Source organism: Salmo salar, chromosome ssa24 (genome assembly GCF_905237065.1).
Source record: "Salmo salar chromosome ssa24, Ssal_v3.1, whole genome shotgun sequence".
Classification (NCBI taxonomy): domain Eukaryota; kingdom Metazoa; phylum Chordata; class Actinopteri; order Salmoniformes; family Salmonidae; genus Salmo; species Salmo salar.
Window position 1 is genome coordinate 38,194,060 of NC_059465.1, and position 22,538 is coordinate 38,216,597.

At 45.7% G+C, this 22,538-nt stretch overlaps 1 protein-coding gene across 2 annotated transcripts in view; it reads left to right on the forward strand.

Moving 5' to 3' along the window:
• Window positions 1-22,538, forward strand: part of stpg2 (sperm-tail PG-rich repeat containing 2) — a 75,373-nt gene that overhangs the window by 14,627 nt on the left and 38,208 nt on the right. For both annotated transcript variants that reach the window (XR_006761797.1, XM_045706966.1), the window contains 4 exons: window positions 1,886-1,993; window positions 19,210-19,369; window positions 19,814-19,971; window positions 20,095-20,187. Coding sequence is in view for 1 of the 2 variants with exons in the window: in XM_045706966.1 (XP_045562922.1) it covers window positions 1,886-1,993; window positions 19,210-19,369; window positions 19,814-19,971; window positions 20,095-20,187 (519 nt within the window). In the remaining variant the exon portion in view is untranslated. The remainder of the gene's footprint in view (window positions 1-1,885; window positions 1,994-19,209; window positions 19,370-19,813; window positions 19,972-20,094; window positions 20,188-22,538) is intronic.

Sequence of the window (22,538 nt, forward strand, 5' to 3'; positions counted from 1 at the left end):
GACAATGACTCAAAACACACGGCCAAGTCAACAAAGGAGTGGCTCAAGAAGAAGAACCTTAAGGTCCTGGAGTGGCCTAGCCAGTCTCCAGACCTTAATCCCATAGACAATCTGTGGAGGGAGCTGAAGGTTCGAATTGCCAAACGTCAGCCTCGAAACCTTAATGACTTGGAGAAGATCTGCAAAGAGGAGTGGGACAAAATCCCTCCTGAGATGTGTGCAAACCTGGTGGCCAACTACAAGAAACATCTGACCTCTGTGATTGCCAACAAGGGTTTTGCCACCAAGTACTAAGTCATGTTTTGCAGAGGGGTCAAATACTTATTTCCCTCATTAAAATGCAAATCATTTTATAACATTTTTGACATGCGTTTTTCAGGATTTTTTTGTTGTTATTCTGTCTCTCACTGTTCAAATAAACCTACCATTAAAATTATAGACTGATAATTTCTTTGTCAGTGGGCAAACGTACAAAATCAGCAGGGGATCAAATACTTTTTTCCCTCACTGTAACATCAGTCTTGTGACTGATGGACTCTACATCATGCAGCATTGTGGAGGACATGTGGAACTCTGATGGTCTGTACATCATGCAGTAGTGTGGAGGACATGTGGAACTCTGATGGTCTGTACATCATGCAGCAGTGTGGAGGACATGTGGAACTCTGATGGTCTGTACATCATGCAGTAGTGTGGAGGACATGTGGAACTCTGATGGTCTGTACATCATGCAGCAGTGTGGAGGACATGTGGAACTCTGATGGTCTGTACATCATGCAGTAGTGTGGAGGACATGTGGGACATGGCTCCTGGGGAGGGTGGAAGGGCCTGTATGGGGAGGAGGACTTCAGTCTAATGGCCCACTCCACTCCCCGCACTGCAACCCAGGGTTGCATCCCAAATGGCATCTTGTTCCCTAGATAGTGCACCAGGCCCTTGTCAATAGTAGTTCAAAGGGAATACGGTGCCATTTGGGATGCAGCCCTACTAATGTCTAATCAGAGGTAGGTTATTCTTCTTCTGACATCCCTCGCTCAGTCTCCATCTCTGCCCGCTCGGAATGTTCATCTTCATAATTCACTCATCTACTTTTCTCATCTCTGCAATCCTCACTTCTGCAGTCCTCACCTCTGCAGTCCTCACCTCTGCAGTCCTCACCTCTGCAGTCCTCACCTCTGCCGTCCTCACCTCTGCCGTCCTCACCTCTGCCGTCCTCACCTCTGCAGTCCTCACCTCTGCAGTCCTCACCTCTGCAGTCCTCACCTCTGCAGTCCTCAGCTGGAAGGGCTCAGATGGCATCCAAAATCACCAAGCTGCTCTATCTTCCTCTCTCCCTCTCGGGATAAACCAATTACTCAATTCAATTCAATTCAATGGGCTTTATTGGCATGGGAAACATATGTTAACATTGCCAAAGCAAGTGAGGTAGATAATATACAAAAGTGAAATAAACAATAAAAATGAACAGTAAACGTTACACTCACAGAAGTTCCAAAAGAATAAAGACATTACAAATGTCATATTATGTATATATACAGTGTTGTAACGATGTACAAATGGTTAAAGTACAAAAGGGAAAATCAACATAAATATGGGTTGGATTTACAATGGTGTTTGTTCTTCACTGGTTGACCTTTTCTTGTGGCAACAGGTCACAAATCTTGCTGCTGTGATGGCACACTGGTATTTCACCCAGTAGATAAGGGAGTTTATCAATCTCTCTCTCTGTCTCTCTCTCTCTCTCTCTCTCTCTCTCTCTCTCTCTGTCTCTCTCTCTCTCTCTCTCTCTCTCTCTGTCTGTCTGTCTCTCTCTCTCTCTCTCTCTCTCTCTCTCTCTCTCTCTGTCTGTCTCTCTCTGTCTCTGTCTCTCTCTGTCTGTCTGTAGGGAGTGCCAGGTCCAGGCCAGTACCACATCAGGAGTCAGTTTGAGAAGCCAAGCAGCCTGTATGGCAATCTACCTGTCTTCAGCCCTCCTTTCCTCTCTCAGGCGCAGGTACAGTAAATACAACACACCATCCTGAATCACACCACACCAATCACAACAGACCATCCTGAAACACAACAGACCACCCTGAAACACAACAGACCACCCTGAAACACAACAGACCACCCTGAAACACAACAGACCACCCTGAAACACAACAGACCACCCTGAATCACAACAGACCACCCTGAATCACAACAGACCACCCTGAATCACAACAGACCACCCTGAAACACAACAGACCACCCTGAAACACAACAGACCACCCTGAAACACAACAGACCACCCTGAAACACAACAGACCACCCTGAAACACAACAGACCATCCTGAATCGTGACCGTAACTAAACTAAGGGTGCGTCCAAAATGGCAACCTAGGGAGGGCCCTGGTCAAAAGTTGTGCATATAGGGAATAGGGTGCACTACTTTTGACCAGGGCCACCATGCGAGAACGTGTGCAAGTGCATACTTCGAGAGAATGGTGGAGAATGGGGGATGACTCAGCCATGGTTGCCGCAGTGGCTTCCTGTGGTGTGAAGCAGTCTGTCAGACACACCATGTGATGGCCTCTCGGACAAGACACCATCGTAAGCCCTTTTGACCAGAGTCCTCTCTGTCTTAGGGACAGATGGAAGGTTATATTATTATACTATCTTAGGATCCGTTGGAGTTCAACTCGGCTATCAATATACAGTACATTTGACTATTTCATTTTCATTCAGGTTCAATCTACATCCTAAATGTATAGTGCACTTCCTCCGTCCCCCATCTCCCGTCGATCCTCCAGGAGGCACAGAAAAGGCCATTCACCTTCCTCATTGGTAGTTCCATGGTGAGGCACATCTCGTTCCTGGAGCAAAAACCCTGTGCTACCCGGGGGCTACGGTGAAGGATCTCACAGGGTTTATTTCGTGTGTCCAGCCAAGGGCTGCTGCTGCGTAGTGCATGTGGGATTAAATGATATCAAAAGGGTAAATCAGAGAAAATGAAACAGGATTTTATTGAGCTGATCAACACCCTGAAAGGCTCAGAAAAAGCAGCCGATTATCTCTGGCCCCGTGCCGTCGCTGGGTGGCGGCTGTGAAATGTTCAACAGGAATCTTAGCTCTTCATGTCTGGCTTAAAGACTACCGCCACTCTGTTGGCATAACTGTTATTAACAATTTCCACACTTTTTGGAAACAAAAGATGCTCTACAGAGATGATGGACACAAACCATCTAGGAGGCTGGACCCTCTTCATATTTCAAGGCTGCGTTTAAGATATTGACTCAGAGACAGACCAAGCCCCGCTCAGGTAATACCTCCCATCCTTTCTAAGCGTTATCGTCATACTGTTGTCTATACTGTCAGGGGTGTTGTCAGTTGTAATCTTGTACCAATTCATTTGAACTCCACTCTTAGATCTGCTATTGTTAGCTCAAAAGAGATGCCCACTGTGTTCTGCTCACCCAATTATTATTAGTTGAAATGTGAATTCCATAAACTTGAATACCCCCTCATTTTTCAAATCATGTAGAGGGCTTGGGCTGTTGCACGATGGCAACCAAAACCCATGTAAGTCCGTTTATAACATTCCATCATTGGTTACTCTGAGAGGTCCTCATACTGACATTGGCTGTGGCCTCAGGCCATATGGTGCCAACCTTCTACTCTCTCCTCTACTACTACTAGGGATAGACCAAATGGTGCAGTTCTATGCAATCTTCTAGCCATACCAACTATATCAATATCAACCATCAGACAGGGCCTGAAACCACCTATTGAACATAGCTTGTTTGAGTTGGAGACTCCATGTGAATAAAAGATTAGTAAAAGGACTTGTGTTGATACATCTGAACATTAGGAGCTTACATCCTAAACATCAAGAAATGGGCTATGCACAAGAATCTGGCCATTCTGGTACTGACTGAAACTTAGATCTCTGGGGACATTCTGATATTAATATTGAGGGTTATAATGTGTTCAGAGCTGACAGACAGGGTAGAGAGGTTGGAGTGGCCATTCTTATTGAAAATTGTTTATCTGTCTCTTTACTGACATTTTTAAGCCTTTGTTTGAGGGAAAATGTATCCATAACTGTTATAAGGGTCTACCGTCCTCCCTCAGCTAACCTTTGTGCACTCGAGGAGTTAACTAGTTTGGTGTCTTTTACTAAATCAGAAGTTATTAAATTATGATTGGGAAATGCAGACTTCAAACAATCAAAAAGAAATGTGTAATGATCTAAACCTAACCCAGCTGATGACTACGCCTTCACGGCCCAACCCTAAATATCCTTCAAGGTCAACTCTGATTGATCTTATCTCAACTTAAATATGTTTCTTCTGGTGTCTTCGCCCAGGATATTAGTGACCATTGCCCAGTTGTTTGTGTTAGAAATGTGAGAATACATAATTCTAAACCTTGTGTCGTCACAAAGAGGAACTTTAAAAACTTTTTAACATTTAACTTTATTTTAGTGACCTTGATTGTATTTCAGCTATCACAGAACCTGATTTAGCTTTCAGACTTTTTGCAGATGTCTTTAATACTATTGTGGATAATCATGCTCCCTTCAAAGAATTAAGGGTTAAAGGTAGATGGAATGCCTGGTACACTCCGGAATTATCAGAAGTAGCTAATAAAAGAGATCACGCTTGTGTCAAGGCCAGGGACACAGGCTTAGGCCCGGACTGGCAAGCTTTTAAGCAACTGAGGAATCATTGTGTAAGAGAAGTCAGAAAGGCTAAATCTGATTATTATGTAACCGCTCTTTCTCATTGTAATGGGAACCCGGCTAAATTTTGGATAACTGTCAAATCCCTGAAGGGTTCTACTTCCTCCTCTCTGCCACAACAAATTAATTCAGACACTGGCCTCATTATGGGAAAAAATGCCATTATTAATGCATTTAATCAGCATTTTATTTCAGCGGGCTATCTCTTTGGAATAACTTCTAAGCCTATTCACAATGATACTGGGCTGGATGCTGATAGGGGAAACTTTCTGAATGATCAGAGAAATGATAGTCAAAGCTTTTCTTTTAGGTTATTTACAGAAAAATAAGTCCTGGATGCTTTGCTAGCATTAGACAACAAGAAATCCACAGGGGGGCGACCAATTGGATCCTGGTCTGCTTAAGTGTGCAGCGCCCATCATTGTTGGCTCAATAACCCACATTAGTTATTTAACATTGTTATCAGGAAATATTCCAAAAGTATGGAATTCAGCTCTTTTTCTGCCACTCCATAAGGACGGGAATAGTAGAGATCTTAATCATTATCGCCACATTTCAAGGCTTCTTTGTCTTGCTAAGATTCTAGAATCCTTGGTAAATGTACAACTTTGCTCTTTTTTATCTGAGAAATATATTTAGAATGTAAACCAATCAGGGTTTAGTCCTGGGCAGAGCACTATTACAGATACCACTTTAGTAGTTAATGATCTTGTCGATGCTTTACACACTAAAATGAAATGTGCTGCTTTGTTTGTGGACCAGTCAAAACGGTTGATACAGTTGATCACGCTATTGTATTGACTAAGTTGTCCTCGATAGGCTCGAGCTCTGACGCCTGTTCATGGTTTCATGATTATCTTAGTGACAGAACTCAGACCAGCGTGATTGATGAGGTTAAGTCTGAATTTCTTGAAGTGCATAAAGGTGTATCACAGCAGTCGATTTTAGAATCTGGGCCCAGATTCACAAAACCTTCTTAAGAAGAAATGTCTTCTTAACTGCCATTTTTTCCTTAACTATAGACATATGAAGAAAGTTAAGCAAAGTTGCTATTCTTCAAAAAGGTTATTGGACTTGTTCTTGCGTTATTTCTTATGTTTCTCCTTAAGGAAAAAGTTAAGAGGAAATGAGATTCTTGAAAATAAAGTTATTGGATTGTTTTCTTAATTCCAAGGTAGCTAAACCCTCGTCTTAAACTCAGGGCAGTGAGAGAATAAGCTGATGAAAGCAATTGAACACGTTTAATTCACTCACAAACTTCATCTGAAAGTTTCAGTATTGATTATTTTAAACCCAAGAACATGCTTTAGAACAGTAATCTCAGTATGAAATATGCTAACATGATTGCCATTGCTAGCTAGATAGCTAACTAAATCGGTTGACTAGCAACAAACATCTTAAGAAAACAGTTAAGAAATTCGTAAGAAGATATTTGAGAAGTCCTTAAGAAAATCATTAAATCTTAAAATATTGTTGAGGAATCTTATGAACTTCTTATTTTTTTTCTTAAGAAGCTTCTTAAGTTTTTGCATTATAAGTGTTTTGTGAATCTGGGCCAAGTTCTCTTCACAAATTGTAAACTTCATCTATATGAGGATGATAGGGTTATGTATGCTATTGCCCTGACTGTTGATTTGGCTGTGTCAAAACTACAGTCAGATTGTATAGCTATGCATGAATTTCTTGCTGATTTAAAACTTGTGCTTAATACGGGCAAAATTAAATACATGTTGTTTTTAAACTCTCGTAAGAATGTTTCAGATTAACTACATGTTAACTCATTAGATGGTTCTCCAATTGAACGTGTTCTCGCATATAAATACCTAGGCATTTGGATTGATATGGATTTGACATTTAAAAAACATGTAAATGAGCTGGTTAAGAAGCTAAGATTTAAAGTTGTCTTTATCTCCAGAAACAGATCATGTCTTTCTCTAATCAGTAGGAAGCAGATTATTCAATCAACCTTTTTATCTGTTCTTGATTACGGTGATATTATTTATCAAAGTGCAGTTGCTACTACTCTTAAACCTTTGGATGCCATCTACCATATTGTTCTTCATTTTGTTACAGATGACAGATTTGATACTCATCACTGTATCCTGTATCAAAAGGTTGGCTGGACTTCGCTAAAGACCGTAGATCTCTACATTACATTAAGGCCCTAATTCATAAACTTTCATCTTATCTAACTTAAGGTATAGACACTCAGTTGACTAACCCGTTCACAGGATTGGTTAACTTCTAGGGTCTCCACCGAGCTAGGTAAATCTGAATTTAGATTTAATACACCGTATTGCTGGAACAAAATTCAAAATTCAAAATACATTTAATCTTAATGTTCTGGTGCCATTCGGGCAATTTAAAGTATTGATTTGGGAATAATTTGTGGCGGAATGTTACTGTTTTTCTGGGTGATTTGTGATGTTTTATTTGTGCTTCCCATCACTGTGTTTTTGTATTTTAATATATACACTGCTCAAAAAAATAAAGGGAACACTAAAATAAAACATCCTAGATCTGAATGAATGAAATAATCTTAATAAATACTTTTTTCTTTACATAGTTGAATGTGCTGACAACAAAATCACACAAAAATAATCAATGGAAATCCTGTTTATCAACCCATGGAGGTCTGGATTTGGAGTCATACTCAAAATTAAAGTGGAAAACCACACTACAGGCTGATCCAACTTTGATGTAATGTCCTTAAAACAAGTCAAAATGAGGCTCAGTAGTGTGTGTGGCCTCCACGTGCCTGCATGACCTCCCTACAACGCCTGGGCACGCTCCTGATGAGGTGGCGGATGGTCTCCTGAGGGATCTCCTCCCAGACCTGGACTAAAGCATCCGCCAACTCCTGGACAGTCTGTGGTGCAACGTGGCGTTGGTAGATGGAGCGAGACATGATGTCCCAGATGTGCTCAATTGGATTCAGGTCTGGGGAACGGGCGGGCCAGTCCATAGCATCAATGCCTTCCTATTGCAGGAACTGCTGACACACTCCAGCCACATGAGGTCTAGCATTGTCTTGCATTAGGAGGAACCCAGGACCAACCGCACCAGCATATGGTCTCACAAGGGGTCTGAGGATCTCATCTCGGTACCTAATGGCAGTCAGGCTACCTCTGGCGAGCACATGGAGGGCTGTGCGGCCCCCCAAAGAAATGCCACCCCACACCATGACTGACCCACCGCCAAACTGGTCATGCCTGAGGATGTTGCAGGCAGCAGAACGTTCTCCATGGCGTCTCCAGACTCTGTCACATGTGCTCAGTGTGAACCTGCTTTCATCTGTGAAGAGCACAGGGCGCCAGTGGCGAATTTGCCAATCTTGGTGTTCTCTGGCAAATGCCAAACGTCCTGCACGGTGTTGGGCTGTAAGCACAACCCCCACCTGTGGACGTCGGGCCCTCATACCACCCTCATGGAGTCTGTTTCTGACCGTTTGAGCAGACACATGCACATTTGTGGCCTGCTAGAGGTCATTTTGCAGGGCTCTGGCAGTGCTCCTCCTGCTCCTCCTTGCACAAAGGCGGAGGTAGCGGTCCTGCTGCTGGGTTGTTGCCCTCCTACGGCCTCCTCCACGTCTCTTGATGTACAAGCCTGTCTCCTGGTAGCGCCTCCATGCTCTGGACACTACGCTGACAGACAGAGCAAACCTTCTTGCCACAGCTCGCATTGATGTGCCATCCTGGATGAGCTGCACTACCTGAGCCACTTGTGTGGGTTGTAGACTCCGTCTCATGCTACCACTAGAGTGAAAGCACCGCCAGCATTCAAAAGTGACCAAAACATCAGCCAGGAAGCATAGGAACTGAGAAGTGGTCTGTGGTCACCACCTGCAGAACTACTCCTTTATTGGGGGTGTCTTGCTAATTGCCTATAATTTCCACCTGTTGTCTATTCCATTTGCACAACAGCATGTGAAATTTATTGTCAATCAGTATATATATATATATATATATATATATATATTACTATTTTTTGCATTGTAGAATAATAGTGAAGGCATCAACACTATGAAATAACACATATGGAATCATGTCGTAACCAAAAACATGTTAACCTCTCTGGGCTAGGCGGGACGAATTCGTCCCACCTACGTAACAGCCACTTTAAGCCTGTGGCGCGATTTTCAAAACCTTCAAAATCCTATTACTTCAATTTCTCAAACATATGACTATTTTACAGCTATTTAAAGACAAGACTCTCGTTAATCTAACCACACTGTCCGATTTCAAAAAGGCTTTACAACGAAAGCAAAACATTAGATTATGTCAGCAGAGTACCAAGCCAGAAATAATCAGACACCAATTTTTCAAGCCAGCATATAATGTCACCAAAACCCAGAAGACAGCTAAATGCAGCACTCACCTTTGATGATCTTCATCAGATGACAACCCTAGGACATTATGTTATACAATACATGCATGTTTTGTTCAATCAAGTTCATATTTATATCAAAAACCAGCTTTTTACATTAGCATGTGACGTTCAGAACTAGCATACCCCCCGCAAACTTCCGGGGAATTCGCTAACATTTTACTAAATTACTCACGATAAACGTTCACAAAAAGCATAACAATTATTTTAAGAATTATAGATACAGACCTCCTCTATGCACTCGATATGTCCGATTTTAAAATAGCTTTTTGGTGAAAGCACATTTTGCAATATTCTAAGTACATAGCCCAGGCATCACGGGCTAGCTATTTAGACACCCGGCAAGTTTAGCACTCACCATAATCATGTTTACTATTATAAAAGTTTGATTACCTTTTGTTGTCTTCGTCAGAATGCACTCCCAGGACTGCTACTTCAATAACAAATGTTGGTTTGGTCCAAAATAATCCATCGTTATATCCGAATAGCGGCGTTTTGTTCGTGCGTCCCAGACACTATCCGAAATGGTAAAGAAGGGTCGTGCGCATGGCGCAATTCGTGACAAAAAAATTCTAAATATTCCATTACCGTACTTCGAAGCATGTCAACAGCTGTTTAAAATCAATTTTTACGCCATTTTTCTCGTAGAAAAGCGATAATATTCCGACAGGGAATCTCCTTTTCGGCAAACAGAGGAAAAAATCCCAAAGGCGGGGGCGGTCGGGTCATGCGCATAAGCCCAGAGTCCCTTGATCGGCCACTTGAGAAAGGCGATAATGTGTTTCAGCCTGGGGCTGGAATGACGACATTCTGTTTTTTCCCGGGCTCTGAGAGCCTATGGAAGACGTGGGAAGTGTCACGTTAGAGCAGAGATCCTTAGTAAAAGATAGAGATGGAAAAGAAGTTCAAGAAATGGTCAGACAGGCTACTTCCTGTAAAGGAATCTCTCAGGTTTTGACCTGCCATTTGAGTTCTGTTATACTCACAGACACCATTCAAACAGTTTTAGAAACTTTAGGGTGTTTTCTATCCATATGTAATAAGTATATGCATATTCTAGTTACTGGGTAGGAGTGGTAACCAGATTAAATCGGGTATGTTTTTTATCCAGCCGTGTCAATACTGCCCCCTAGCCCTAACAGGTTTTAAACAAATCAAAATATATTTTCTATTTTAGATTCAGGTGACTAACTCATGAAGCTGTTTGAGAGAATGCCACGAGTGTGCAAAGCTGTCATCAAGGGTGGCTACTTTGAAGAATCTCAAATATATTTTGATTTGTTTAACACTTTTTTGGTTACTACATGATTCCATATGTGTTATTTCATAGTTTTAGTTTATTATTATTATTTTTTATTTATTTAACTAGGCAAGTCAGTCAAAAACAAATTCTTATTTTCAATGACAGCCTAGGAACAGTGGGTTAACTGCCGTGTTCAGGAGCAGAACGACAGATTTTTACCTTGTCAGCTCGGGAATTTGATCTCGCAACCTTTCGGTTACAAGTCCAATAGTCTAACCACTAGGCTACCTGCCGCCTGTTTTGATGTCTTCACTATTATTCTACAATGTAAAAAAAATGTAAAACTAGAGAAAACTCCTTGAATGAGTAGGTGTGTCCAAACTTTTGACTGGTACTGTACATACTGTATATTATGTGTATAATGTGTGTATTTGTGTTGTATTGTGCAGGCCACATTTGGAAAAACCTAGGTCTGAATATGTTTTCCCTGTTAAAAATATAAATATTTACTTATTTTGACCAGGCTCTGGTCTAAAGTAGTGCATTATATAGGAAATAGGGTGCCATTTGGGATTTAGACCTCAGATGAATTCCTTGTTGGATTAGGAAGAGCTCAGATTGCTACAGCATTTCAGCAGAACTCTTTTTGCGCCATGTGGATAGCTAGACTCAAAGAAAATCCTGACAGATGTCTTAATTAACACTCTCTCAGCCGCCACACACACACACACACACACACACACACACACACACACACACACACACACACACACACACACACACACACACACACACACACACACACACACACACACACATATTCCACTGGGGTACAAATCAGCTCCATCTGCATATAAAAGACTTCTATAGTTTCTGATGAGAGACAGACAGGTTGGAGTTGACAGACAGTCTTCTTTCTGGACTCTACAGAGTGGGTGTAAGGGGGAGTTAGTGCGAGTTGGTGTGAGTTAACGGGAGTTAGTGCAAGTGAGTTAGTGAGATTTAATGGGAGTTAGTGGGAGTTAGTGCGAGTTAGTTAGCTGGGAGTTAGCGGGAGTTAGCAGGCATTAGCGGCTCTGACCTGGTTTCTCTGGCTCCACACTGCGTCAGCATTCCGCTCTGCCCTGTGAAGTCGTCTCTCTAGGTCTCTCAGCTAGGACGCTCTGCCCTGTGAAGTCGTCTCTCTAGGTCTCTCAGCTAGGACGCTCTGCCCTGTGAAGTCGTCTCTCTAGGTCTCTCAGCTAGGACGCTCTGCCCTGTGAAGTCGTCTCTCTAGGTCTCTCAGCTAGGACGCTCTGCCCTGTGAAGGCGTCTCTCTAGGTCTCTCAGCTAGGACGCTCTGCCCTGTGAAGTCGTCTCTCTAGGTCTCTCAGCTAGGACGCTCTGCCCTGTGAAGGCGTCTCTCTAGGTCTCTCAGCTAGGACGCTCTGCCCTGTGAAGTCGTCTCTCTAGGTCTCTCAGCTAGGACGCTCTGCCCTGTGAAGTCGTCTCTCTAGGTCTCTCAGCTAGGACGCTCTGCCCTGTGAAGTCCTCTCATCTCCTCTGCTCTTCTCTCATCTCCTTTCCCCTCCTCTGCTCTCCTCTACTCTCCTCTACTCTCCTCTCCTCTGCTCTGCTCTGCTCTGCTCTCATCGCCTCTGCTCTCATCTCTTCTGCTCACCTCTCATCTCCTCTGCTCACCTCTCATCTCCTCTGCTCTCCTCTCATCTCCTCTGCTCTCCTCTCATCTCCTCTCCTCTGCTCTTCTCTCCTCTCCTCTCCTCTCCTCTCCTCTCCTCTCCTCTCCTCTCCTCTCCTCTCCTCTCCTCTCCTCTCCTCTCCTCTCCTCTCCTCTCCTCTCCTCTCCTCTCCTCTCCTCTCCTCTCCTCTGCTCTGCTCTGCTCTGCTCTGCTCTCATCTCCTCTGCTCTCATCTCCTCTGCTCTCATCTCCTCTGCTCACCTCTCATCTCCTCTGCTCTCCTCTCATCTCCTCTGCTCACCTCTCATCTCCTCTGCTCACCTCTCATCTCCTCTGCTCACCTCTCATCTCCTCTGCTCACCTCTCATCTCCTCTGCTCACCTCTCATCTCCTCTGCTCTCCTCTCCTCTGCTCACCTCTGCTCTGCTCTGCGCTGCTCTCCTCTCATCTCCTCTGCTCTGCTCTCCTCTCATCTCCTCTCCTCTGCTCACCTCTACTCTCCTCTCATCTCCTCTGCTCACCTCTACTCTCCTGTCATCTCCTCTGCTCACCTCTACTCTCCTCTCATCTCCTCTGCTCTCCTCTCATCTCCTCTGCTCTCCTCTCATCTCCTCTGCTCTCCTCTCATCTCCTCTGCTCTCCTCTCATCTCCTCTGCTCTACTCTCATCTCCTCTGCTCTCCTCTCATCTCCTCTGCTCACCTCTCATCTCCTCTGCTCTCCTCTGCTCTGCTCTCCTCTCATCTCCTCTGCTCTCCTCTCATCTCTGCTCACCTGTTATCTCCTCTGCTCTTCTCTCATCTCCTTTCCTCTCCTCTGCTCTGCTCTGCTCTGCTCTCATCTCCTCTGCTCTAATCTCCTCTGCTCACCTCTCATCTCCTCTGCTCACCTCTCATCTCCTCTGCTCACCTCTCATCTCCTCTGCTCTGCTCATCTCCTTTCTTCTCCACTTCTCTGCTCTCATCTCCTTTCTTCTCCTCTTCTCTGCTCACCTCTCCTCTGCTCACCTCTGCTCTACTCTGCTCTCCTCTCATCTCCTCTGCTCTCCTCTCATCTCCTCTGCTCACCTCTACTCTCCTCTCATCTCCTCTGCTCACCTCTACTCTCCTCTCATCTCCTCTGCTCTCCTCTCATCTCCTCTGCTCTCCTCTCATCTCCTCTGCTCACCTCTCATCTCCTCTGCTCACCTCTCATCTCCTCTGCTCACCTCTCATCTCCTCTGCTCTCCTCTCCTCTGCTCGCCTCTGCTCTGCTCTGCTCTGCTCTGCTCTGCTCTGCTCTCCTCTCATCTCCTCTGCTCTGCTCTCCTCTCATCTCCTCTGCTCACCTCTACTCTCCTCTCATCTCCTCTGCTCACCTCTACTCTCCTGTCATCTCCTCTGCTCACCTCTACTCTCCTCTCATCTCCTCTGCTCTCCTCTCATCTCCTCTGCTCTCCTCTCATCTCATCTGCTCTCCTCTGCTCTCCTCTCATCTCTTCTGCTCACCTCTAATCTCCTCTGCTCTCCTCTCATCTCCTCTGCTCTACTCTCATCTCCTCTGCTCTCCTCTCATCTCCTCTGCTCACCTCTCATCTCCTCTGCTCTCCTCTGCTCTGCTCTCCTCTCATCTCCTCTGCTCTCCTCTCATCTCTGCTCACCTGTTATCTCCTCTGCTCTTCTCTCATCTCCTTTCCTCTCCTCTGCTCTGCTCTGCTCTGCTCTGCTCTCATCTCCTCTGCTCTAATCTCCTCTGCTCACCTCTCATCTCCTCTGCTCACCTCTCATCTCCTCTGCTCACCTCTCATCTCCTCTGCTCTGCTCATCTCCTTTCTTCTCCTCTTCTCTGCTCTCATCTCCTTTCTTCTCCTCTTCTCTGCTCACCTCTCCTCTGCTCACGTCTGCTCTGCTCTGCTCTGCTCTCCTCTCATCTCCTCTGCTCACCTCTCATCTCCTCTGCTCTCCTCTGCTCTGCTCTCCTCTCATCTCCTCTGCTCTCCTCTCATCTCTGCTCACCTGTTATCTCCTCTGCTCTTCTCTCATCTCCTTTCCTTTCCTCTCCTCTGCTCTGCTCTGCTCTGCTCTCATCTCCTCTGCTCTAATCTCCTCTGCTCACCTCTCATCTCCTCTGCTCACCTCTCATCTCCTCTGCTCACCTCTCATCTCTGCTCACCTCTCATCTCCTCTGCTCTGCTCTCATCTCCTTTCTTCTCCTCTTCTCTGCTCTCATCTCCTTTCTTCTCCTCTTCTCTGCTCACCTCTCTGCTCTCCTCTCATCTCCTCTGCTCTCCTCTCATCTCCTCTGCTCTTCTCTCATCTCCTTTCCTCTCCTCTGCGCTCCTCTACTCTCCTCTCCTCTGCTCTGCTCTCATCTCCTCTGCTCTCCTCTCATCTCCTCTGCTCACCTCTCATCTCCTCTGCTCACCTCTCATCTCCTCTGCTCACCTCTCATCTCCTCTGCTCTGCTCTCCTCTCATCTCCTCTGCTCTCATCTCCTCTGCTCTCATCTCCTCTGCTCACCTCTCATCTCCTCTGCTCACCTCTCATCTCCTCTGCTCTGCTCTCCTCTCATCTCCTCTGCTCTCCTCTCATCTCCTCTGCTCTGCTCTCATCTCCTCGGCTCTCCTCTCATCTCCTCTGCTCACCTCTCATCTCCTCTGCTCTCCTCTGCTCTCCTCTCATCTCCTCTGCTCTCCTCTGCTCTCCTCTCATCTCCTCTGCTCTTCTCTCATCTCCTTTCCTCTCCTCTGCTCTGCTCTCTTCTCCTCTGCTCTGCTCTGCTCTGCTCTCATCTCCTCTGCTCTCATCTCCTCTGCTCACCTCTCATCTCCTCTGCTCACCTCTCATCTCCTCTGCTCACCTCTCATCTCCTCTGCTCACCTCTCATCTCCTCTGCTCTGCTCTCATCTCCTTTCTTCTCCTCTTCTCTGCTCACCTCTCCTCTGCTCTCCTCTCATCTCCTCTGCTCTCATCTCCTTTCCTCTCCTCTCATCTCCTTTCCTCTCCTCTCCTCTCCTCTCCTCTCCTCTCCTCTCCTCTGCTCTGCTCTGCTCTGCTCTCATCTCCTCTGCTCACCTCTCATCTCCTCTGCTCACCTCTCCTCTCCTCTCCTCTCCTCTCCTCTCCTCTCCTCTCCTCTCCTCTCCTCTCCTCTCCTCTCCTCTCCTCTCCTCTCCTCTCCTCTCCTCTCCTCTCCTCTCCTCTCCTCTCCTCTCACCTCACCTCAGGAGCCCTGTATTGGTACTGATCTAACCTCAGCCTTAGTTTCCCCACATGAGTTAATGTAGCACTTTATACAATCTGGCATATTCAGCCTTGCTTGCATCCTGACTGAACCCTCCCCTCCCCTCCCCTCCCTCCCTCCCTCCCTCCCTCCCTCCCTCTGTAAGAGCTCCATAATAAGCATTAGCACTATGGCTGACTCTGTAAAACAACACATTTCACTGCACCTATCTGGTGTATGTGACAATAAAACATTATTATTGTTTTCTTATACACATGCACTCTTTATAATCGATCCCCTCTTTTCGTCTATCACCTTCTATAAATGGGAATGTACGAATGGATCGGCAGTGTTTGGTGTGGAACGAAGGCCTCTTCAACAACTGATCTAACCTAGCCATGTAGAAGTGTTCGCTACAGGAAGGCCTCTTCAACAACTGATCTAACCTAGCCATGTAGAAGTGTTCGCTACAGGAAGGCCTCTTCAACAACTGATCTAACCTAGCCATGTAGAAGTGTTCGCTACAGGAAGGCCTCTTCAACAACTGATCTAACCTAGCCATGTAGAAGTGTTCGCTACAGGAAGGCCTCTTCAACAACTGATCTAACCTAGCCATGTAGAAGTGTTCGCTACAGGAAGGCCTCTTCAACAACTGATCTAACCTAGCCATGTAGAAGTGTTCGCTACAGGAAGGCCTCTTCAACAACTGATCTAACCTAGCCATGTAGAAGTGTTCGCTACAGGAAGGCCTCTTCAACAACTGATCTAACCTAGCCATGTAGAAGTGTTCGCTACAGGAAAGGGGAGTGTCCTTGGTTAGTGGGGAGACCGGGCTTCTCAGAGTCAATACACCTGCAGTTTTCAACGCCAAATCATCCTCCAAGGCTGAGGAGTGAGAGAGATATGAAGTCTGTTAAACAAGTGGACCTTCATGTCTATAAGAATGTTACTTCCTCACCATGACCCATGGTCTGTTTTCCTCGTCTTTCTATTCTGATCTGTGGTCAGGCATGTAGCTACGGTAGATAGCAGATAATGATCTGTGGTCAGGCGTGTAGCTACGGTAAATAGCAGATAATGATCTGTGGTCAGGCGTGTAGCTACGGTAAATAGCAGATAATGATCTGTGGTCAGGCGTGTAGCTACGGTAGATAGCAGATAATGATCTGTGGTCAGGCGTGTAGCTACGGTAGATAGCAGATAATGATCTGTGGTCAGGCGTGTAGCTACGGTAGATAGCGGATAATGATCTGTGGTCAGGCGTGTAGCTACGTTAGATAGCGGATAATGATCTGTGGTCAGGCGTGTAGCTACGTTAGATAGCGGATAATGATCTGTGGTCAGGCGTGTAGCTACGGTAGATAGCGGATAATGATCTGTGGTCAGGCGTGTAGCTACGGTAGATAGCGGATAATGATCTGTGGTCAGGCGTGTAGCTACGGTAGATAGCGGATAATGATCTGTGGTCAGGCGTGTAGCTACGGTAGATAGCGGATAATGATCTGTGGTCAGGCGTGTAGCTACGGTAGATAGCGGATAATGATCTGTGGTCAGGCGTGTAGCTACGGTAGATAGCGGATAATGATCTGTGGTCAGGCGTGTAGCTACGGTAGATAGCGGATAATGATCTGTGGTCAGGCGTGTAGCTACGGTAGATAGCGGATAATGATCTGTGGTCAGGCGTGTAGCTACGTTAGATAGCGGATAATGATCTGTGGTCAGGCGTGTAGCTACGGTAGATAGCGGATAATGATCTGTGGTCAGGCGTGTAGCTACGGTAGATAGCGGATAATGATCTGTGGTCAGGCGTGTAGCTACGGTAGATAGCGGATAATGATCTGTGGTCAGGCGTGTAGCTACGGTAGATAGCGGATAATGATCTGTGGTCAGGCGTGTAGCTACGGTAGATAGCGGATAATGATCTGTGGTCAGGCGTGTAGCTACGGTAGATAGCGGATAATGATCTGTGGTCAGGCGTGTAGCTACGGTAGATAGCGGATAATGATCTGTGGTCAGGCGTGTAGCTACGGTAGATAGCGGATAATGATCTGTGGTCAGGCGTGTAGCTACGGTAGATAGCGGATAATGATCTGTGGTCAGGCGTGTAGCTACGGTAGATAGCGGATAATGATCTGTGGTCAGGCGTGTAGCTACGGTAGATAGCGGATAATGATCTGTGGTCAGGCGTGTAGCTACGGTAGATAGCGGATAATGATCTGTGGTCAGGCGTGTAGCTACGTTAGATAGCAGATAATGATCTGTGGTCAGGCGTGTAGCTACGGTAGATAGCAGATAATGATCTGTGGTCAGGCGTGTAGCTACGTTAGATAGCAGATAATGATCTGTGGTCAGGCGTGTAGCTACGGTAGATAGCAGATAATGATCTGTGGTCAGGCGTGTAGCTACGGTAGATAGCAGATAATGATCTGTGGTCAGGCGTGTAGCTACGGTAGATAGCAGATAATGATCTGTGGTCAGGCGTGTAGCTACGGTAGATAGCAGATAATGATCTGTGGTCAGGCGTGTAGCTACGGTAGATAGCAGATAATGATCTGTGGTCAGGCGTGTAGCTACGGTAGATAGCAGATAATGATCTGTGGTCAGGCGTGTAGCTACGGTAGATAGCAGATAATGATCTGTGGTCAGGCGTGTAGCTACGGTAGATAGCAGATAATGATCTGTGGTCAGGCGTGTAGCTACGGTAGATAGCAGATAATGATCTGTGGTCAGGCGTGTAGCTACGGTAGATAGCAGATAATGATCTGTGGTCAGGCGTGTAGCTACGGTAGATAGCAGATAATGATCTGTGGTCAGGCGTGTAGCTACGGTAGATAGCAGATAATGATCTGTGGTCAGGCGTGTAGCTACGGTAGATAGCAGATAATGATCTGTGGTCAGGCGTGTAGCTACGGTAGATAGCAGATAATGATCTGTGGTCAGGCGTGTAGCTACGGTAGATAGCAGATAATGATCTGTGGTCAGGCGTGTAGCTACGGTAGATAGCAGATAATGATCTGTGGTCAGGCGTGTAGCTACGGTAGATAGCAGATAATGATCTGTGGTCAGGCGTGTAGCTACGGTAGATAGCAGATAATGATCTGTGGTCAGGCGTGTAGCTACGGTAGATAGCAGATAATGATCTGTGGTCAGGCGTGTAGCTACGGTAGATAGCAGATAATGATCTGTGGTCAGGCGTGTAGCTACGGTAGATAGCAGATAATGATCTGTGGTCAGGCGTGTAGCTACGGTAGATAGCAGATAATGATCTGTGGTCAGGCGTGTAGCTACGGTAGATAGCAGATAATGATCTGTGGTCAGGCGTGTAGCTACGGTAGATAGCAGATAATGATCTGTGGTCAGGCGTGTAGCTACGGTAGATAGCAGATAATGATCTGTGGTCAGGCGTGTAGCTACGGTAGATAGCAGATAATGATCTGTGGTCAGGCGTGTAGCTACGGTAGATAGCAGATAATGATCTGTGGTCAGGCGTGTAGCTACGGTAGATAGCAGATAATGATCTGTGGTCAGGCGTGTAGCTACGGTAGATAGCAGATAATGATCTGTGGTCAGGCGTGTAGTTACGGTAGATAGCAGATAATGATCTGTGGTCAGGCGTGTAGCTACGGTAGATAGCAGATAATGATCTGTGGTCAGGCATGTAGCTACGGTAGATAGCAGATAATGATCTGTGGTAAGGCATGTAGTTACGGTAGATAGCAGATAATGCAGGGAGCATTGTAGACAGGGCACCAGTCTGTTTGTGCCATCATGCCACTCCTTGCCACTCCTTTTCATGCCAAACACGAAGAGCTGAAACATACTGTAACCCAGGATAGCAGCATTGTGAGTGGATGACATGACTGTTTGGTGTCGTCTGTCTGTCTGTCTGTCTGTCTGTCTGTCTGTCTGTCTGTCTGTCTGTCTGTCTGTCTGTCTGTCTGTCTGTCTGTCTGTCTGTCTGTCTGTCTGTCTGTCTGTCTGTCTGTCTGTCCCTCTCAGCGGTTCAGTCCTGTGAAGGAACTGGCTCCTCCTGTAGGTATGTACAATGACCCGCGCTGTGCTCTGGATATCCTCAAGAAGACCACTGGAATGCAGAGAAATCCCTTTGGCCTGACTGCTGTCCGGTTCCTTCCTGACAGCCGGAAACAGTCCACTCCAGGTGTGTCTGTGTCTGTGTGTGTTTGTGTATAATATATATCCACAACACACTCTGTCTCCCCCACACCTCTCAAACACTCCCCGTTACTCACATTGCTGACCCAGTGTGTGTTTATGTACTTAACGGCCGGGCGGATGTTTTATGGCTGATACATGGTGGCAGTACATCATCTGGAAATACTGCAGTTTGCCAAGTGCATAAATGCCCGGCATAGATAGATGGCTAAAGGTAGTTTCAGTGATGACTGAAACGTCAGTCTGTGTGAAGTAGAGCTTTTATGTATTGTAGTGTTAGTGTGTGTACAGGGAGAGATTTAATGTATCAAGGTAGGCGCCGGGTAATCGAACAGTCATTCCCCCACATTTATCCATTTACTGCCTCTCTTACACACACATCAACACAGTCCCCACCCCCGCCTGTGTTAATGCTCTGCTCCCACCTCAGGTCCTGGTGCCTATAATATGTTTGAATATGGCCTGGCCCAGGACAGCATAAAAAAGGCTTACCTAGAGAGTACCAGGAAGGGAGGCTTCGGTTCGACAGCCCAACGCAGTCTCGTGTTCCATAACAATGAAGAGGTCCCTGGGCCTGGCCAGTACAAGGTAGGACCTGCTCTCAGCACTGCTAGAAAAACAAGCCTATGATCTGAACTGTAGTGTGGTGGAACCATGGGGATTATTACAGAGCTCAGCAAACACTCTCATCTCCTGTGTGTGTGTGTCTAGGTGGAGAAGAAGACAGAGGAGCTGTACAAGAAGCAGCACACAGCAGCATTCAAGTCGGCCACAGAACGACTGGCCATATCCCTGGTGGCTAAAGTAAGACTACGGGGCTTTAATTCATCACACACACACACACACCACCAGCACAGACTCAGCATGCATGCTGTGATACAGCTGTTTAGAACAGGTACCAAGTCAGCATGTGAACTAAGGAGAGTATCAACAACATACAGTCAGAAAGCTTTCACAATAGATACTCCACCTTCCCTCAGAACGGCATTCTCTAGTCTGCTAAGGAAGTCTCAATTATAAATGGCCAACCTGTAAACACACACACACACGTTCGCTGAAGGTCTGAGGCTCAGTGCTGCTGTTAGTGTGTGTGTGTATGTGTGCAGCAGTTAAGTGGGAGTAATAAGCCTGGGTTTAAGCTGTCCTCTCTAAATAGTGCATCTCAGCTGGCAGCATTTGTCCCAGGTTGTCCTGAAGCTCAGCCAGAGCACGCTGCTCCCTCTGTCAACACTGACAATTTATTCCACGCACAACGCCGTCCCCATTCCCCCCCATATTGATCAATTCCGGACCATCATAAAACTAGACGTGTAATTAATTTCTCTCCCAGCAAGTTGCTTCTCTTATTAATCACCTTTAACAGCTGTATTGTGTGTCACAAATGGCACCCTATTCTCTGTGTAGTGCACTACTTTTGATCAGGCCCTATGGCACCCTATTCCCTGTGTAGTGCACTACTTTTGACCAGAGCCCTATGGCACCCTATTCCCTGTGTAGTGCACTACTTTTGACCAGACACTAGGATGCTACTTGGGATGCCTCAATTAACATAGCGGGGGGGAGGCATATTGAGCCAAGTCTCACTAATGGTCCTGAAGTGTACTGACAGAGGCGGAACGTTTTGGGGCAGTTTGTAGTTTGATAGGAACGCTTGTCGTGTGGTTTGGCGGGTTTCTGGCCAAGACAAGAGTCAGAAGTATGCATATCATCACAAAGCCAACATCTAAAATGTACAGAACTGGGTCCAATACTATTTGAAAACTTTTCAAATACTTTGAACATTTGCCGTAGCTTCTCAGGAGTGCTATATGGGCGGAGTTCCCGTTTTCTGACTATTCTATTGGTAATTAAGCCATGCAAGCTCAATCAAGCACATATAAAGTATTTTAAATCATTTCAAATAGTATTTGAACCCTGGTCTTAAGCTGTGTGGGTGAATAATATGAAGGTATGCGTGTCAGTCAGGGACATTTTGAGCTTTGTCAATTGTAATGGTGAAAGGTATACCTCCACACTGAACCATACCATACCAACAAGGTATACCTCCACACTGAGCCATACCATACCAACAAGGTATACCTCCACACTGAACCATACCATACCAACAAGGTATACCTCCACACTGAACCATACCATACCAACAAGGTATACCTCCACACTGAACCATACCATACCAACAAGGTATACCTCCACACTGAACCATACCATACCAACAAGGTATACCTCCACACAGAACCATACCATACTAACAAGGTATACCTCCACACTGAACCATACCATACTAACAAGGTATACCTCCACACTGAACCATACCATACTAACAAGGTATACCTCCACACTGAACCATACCATACCAACAAGGTATACCTCCACACTGAACCATACCATACCAACAAGGATACCTCCACACTGAGCCATACCATACCAACAAGGTATACCTCCACACTGAACCATACCATACCAACAAGGATACCTCCACACTGAGCCATACCATACCAACAAGGTATACCTCCACACTGAGCCATACCATACCAACAAGGTATACCTCCACACTGAACCATACCATACCAACAAGGATACCTCCACACTGAGCCATACCATACCAACAAGGTATACCTCCACACTGAACCATACCATACCAACAAGGATACCTCCACACTGAGCCATACCATACCAACAAGGTATACCTCCACACTGAACCATACCATACCAACAAGGTATACCTCCACACTGAACCATACCATACTAACAAGGTATACCTCCACACAGAACCATACCATACTAACAAGGTATACCTCCACACTGAACCATACCATACCAACAAGGTATACCTCCACACTGAACCATACCATACTAACAAGGTATACCTCCACACTGAACCATACCATGCTAACAAGGTATACCTCCACACTGAGCCATACCATACTAACAAGGTATACCTCCACACTGAACCATACCATACTAACAAGGTATACCTCCACACTGAACCATACCATACCAACAAGGTATACCTCCACACTGAACCATACCATACTAACAAGGTATACCTCCACACTGAACCATACCATACTAACAAGGTATACCTCCACACTGAACCATACCATACCAACAAGGTATACCTCCACACTGAACCATACCATACTAACAAGGTATAC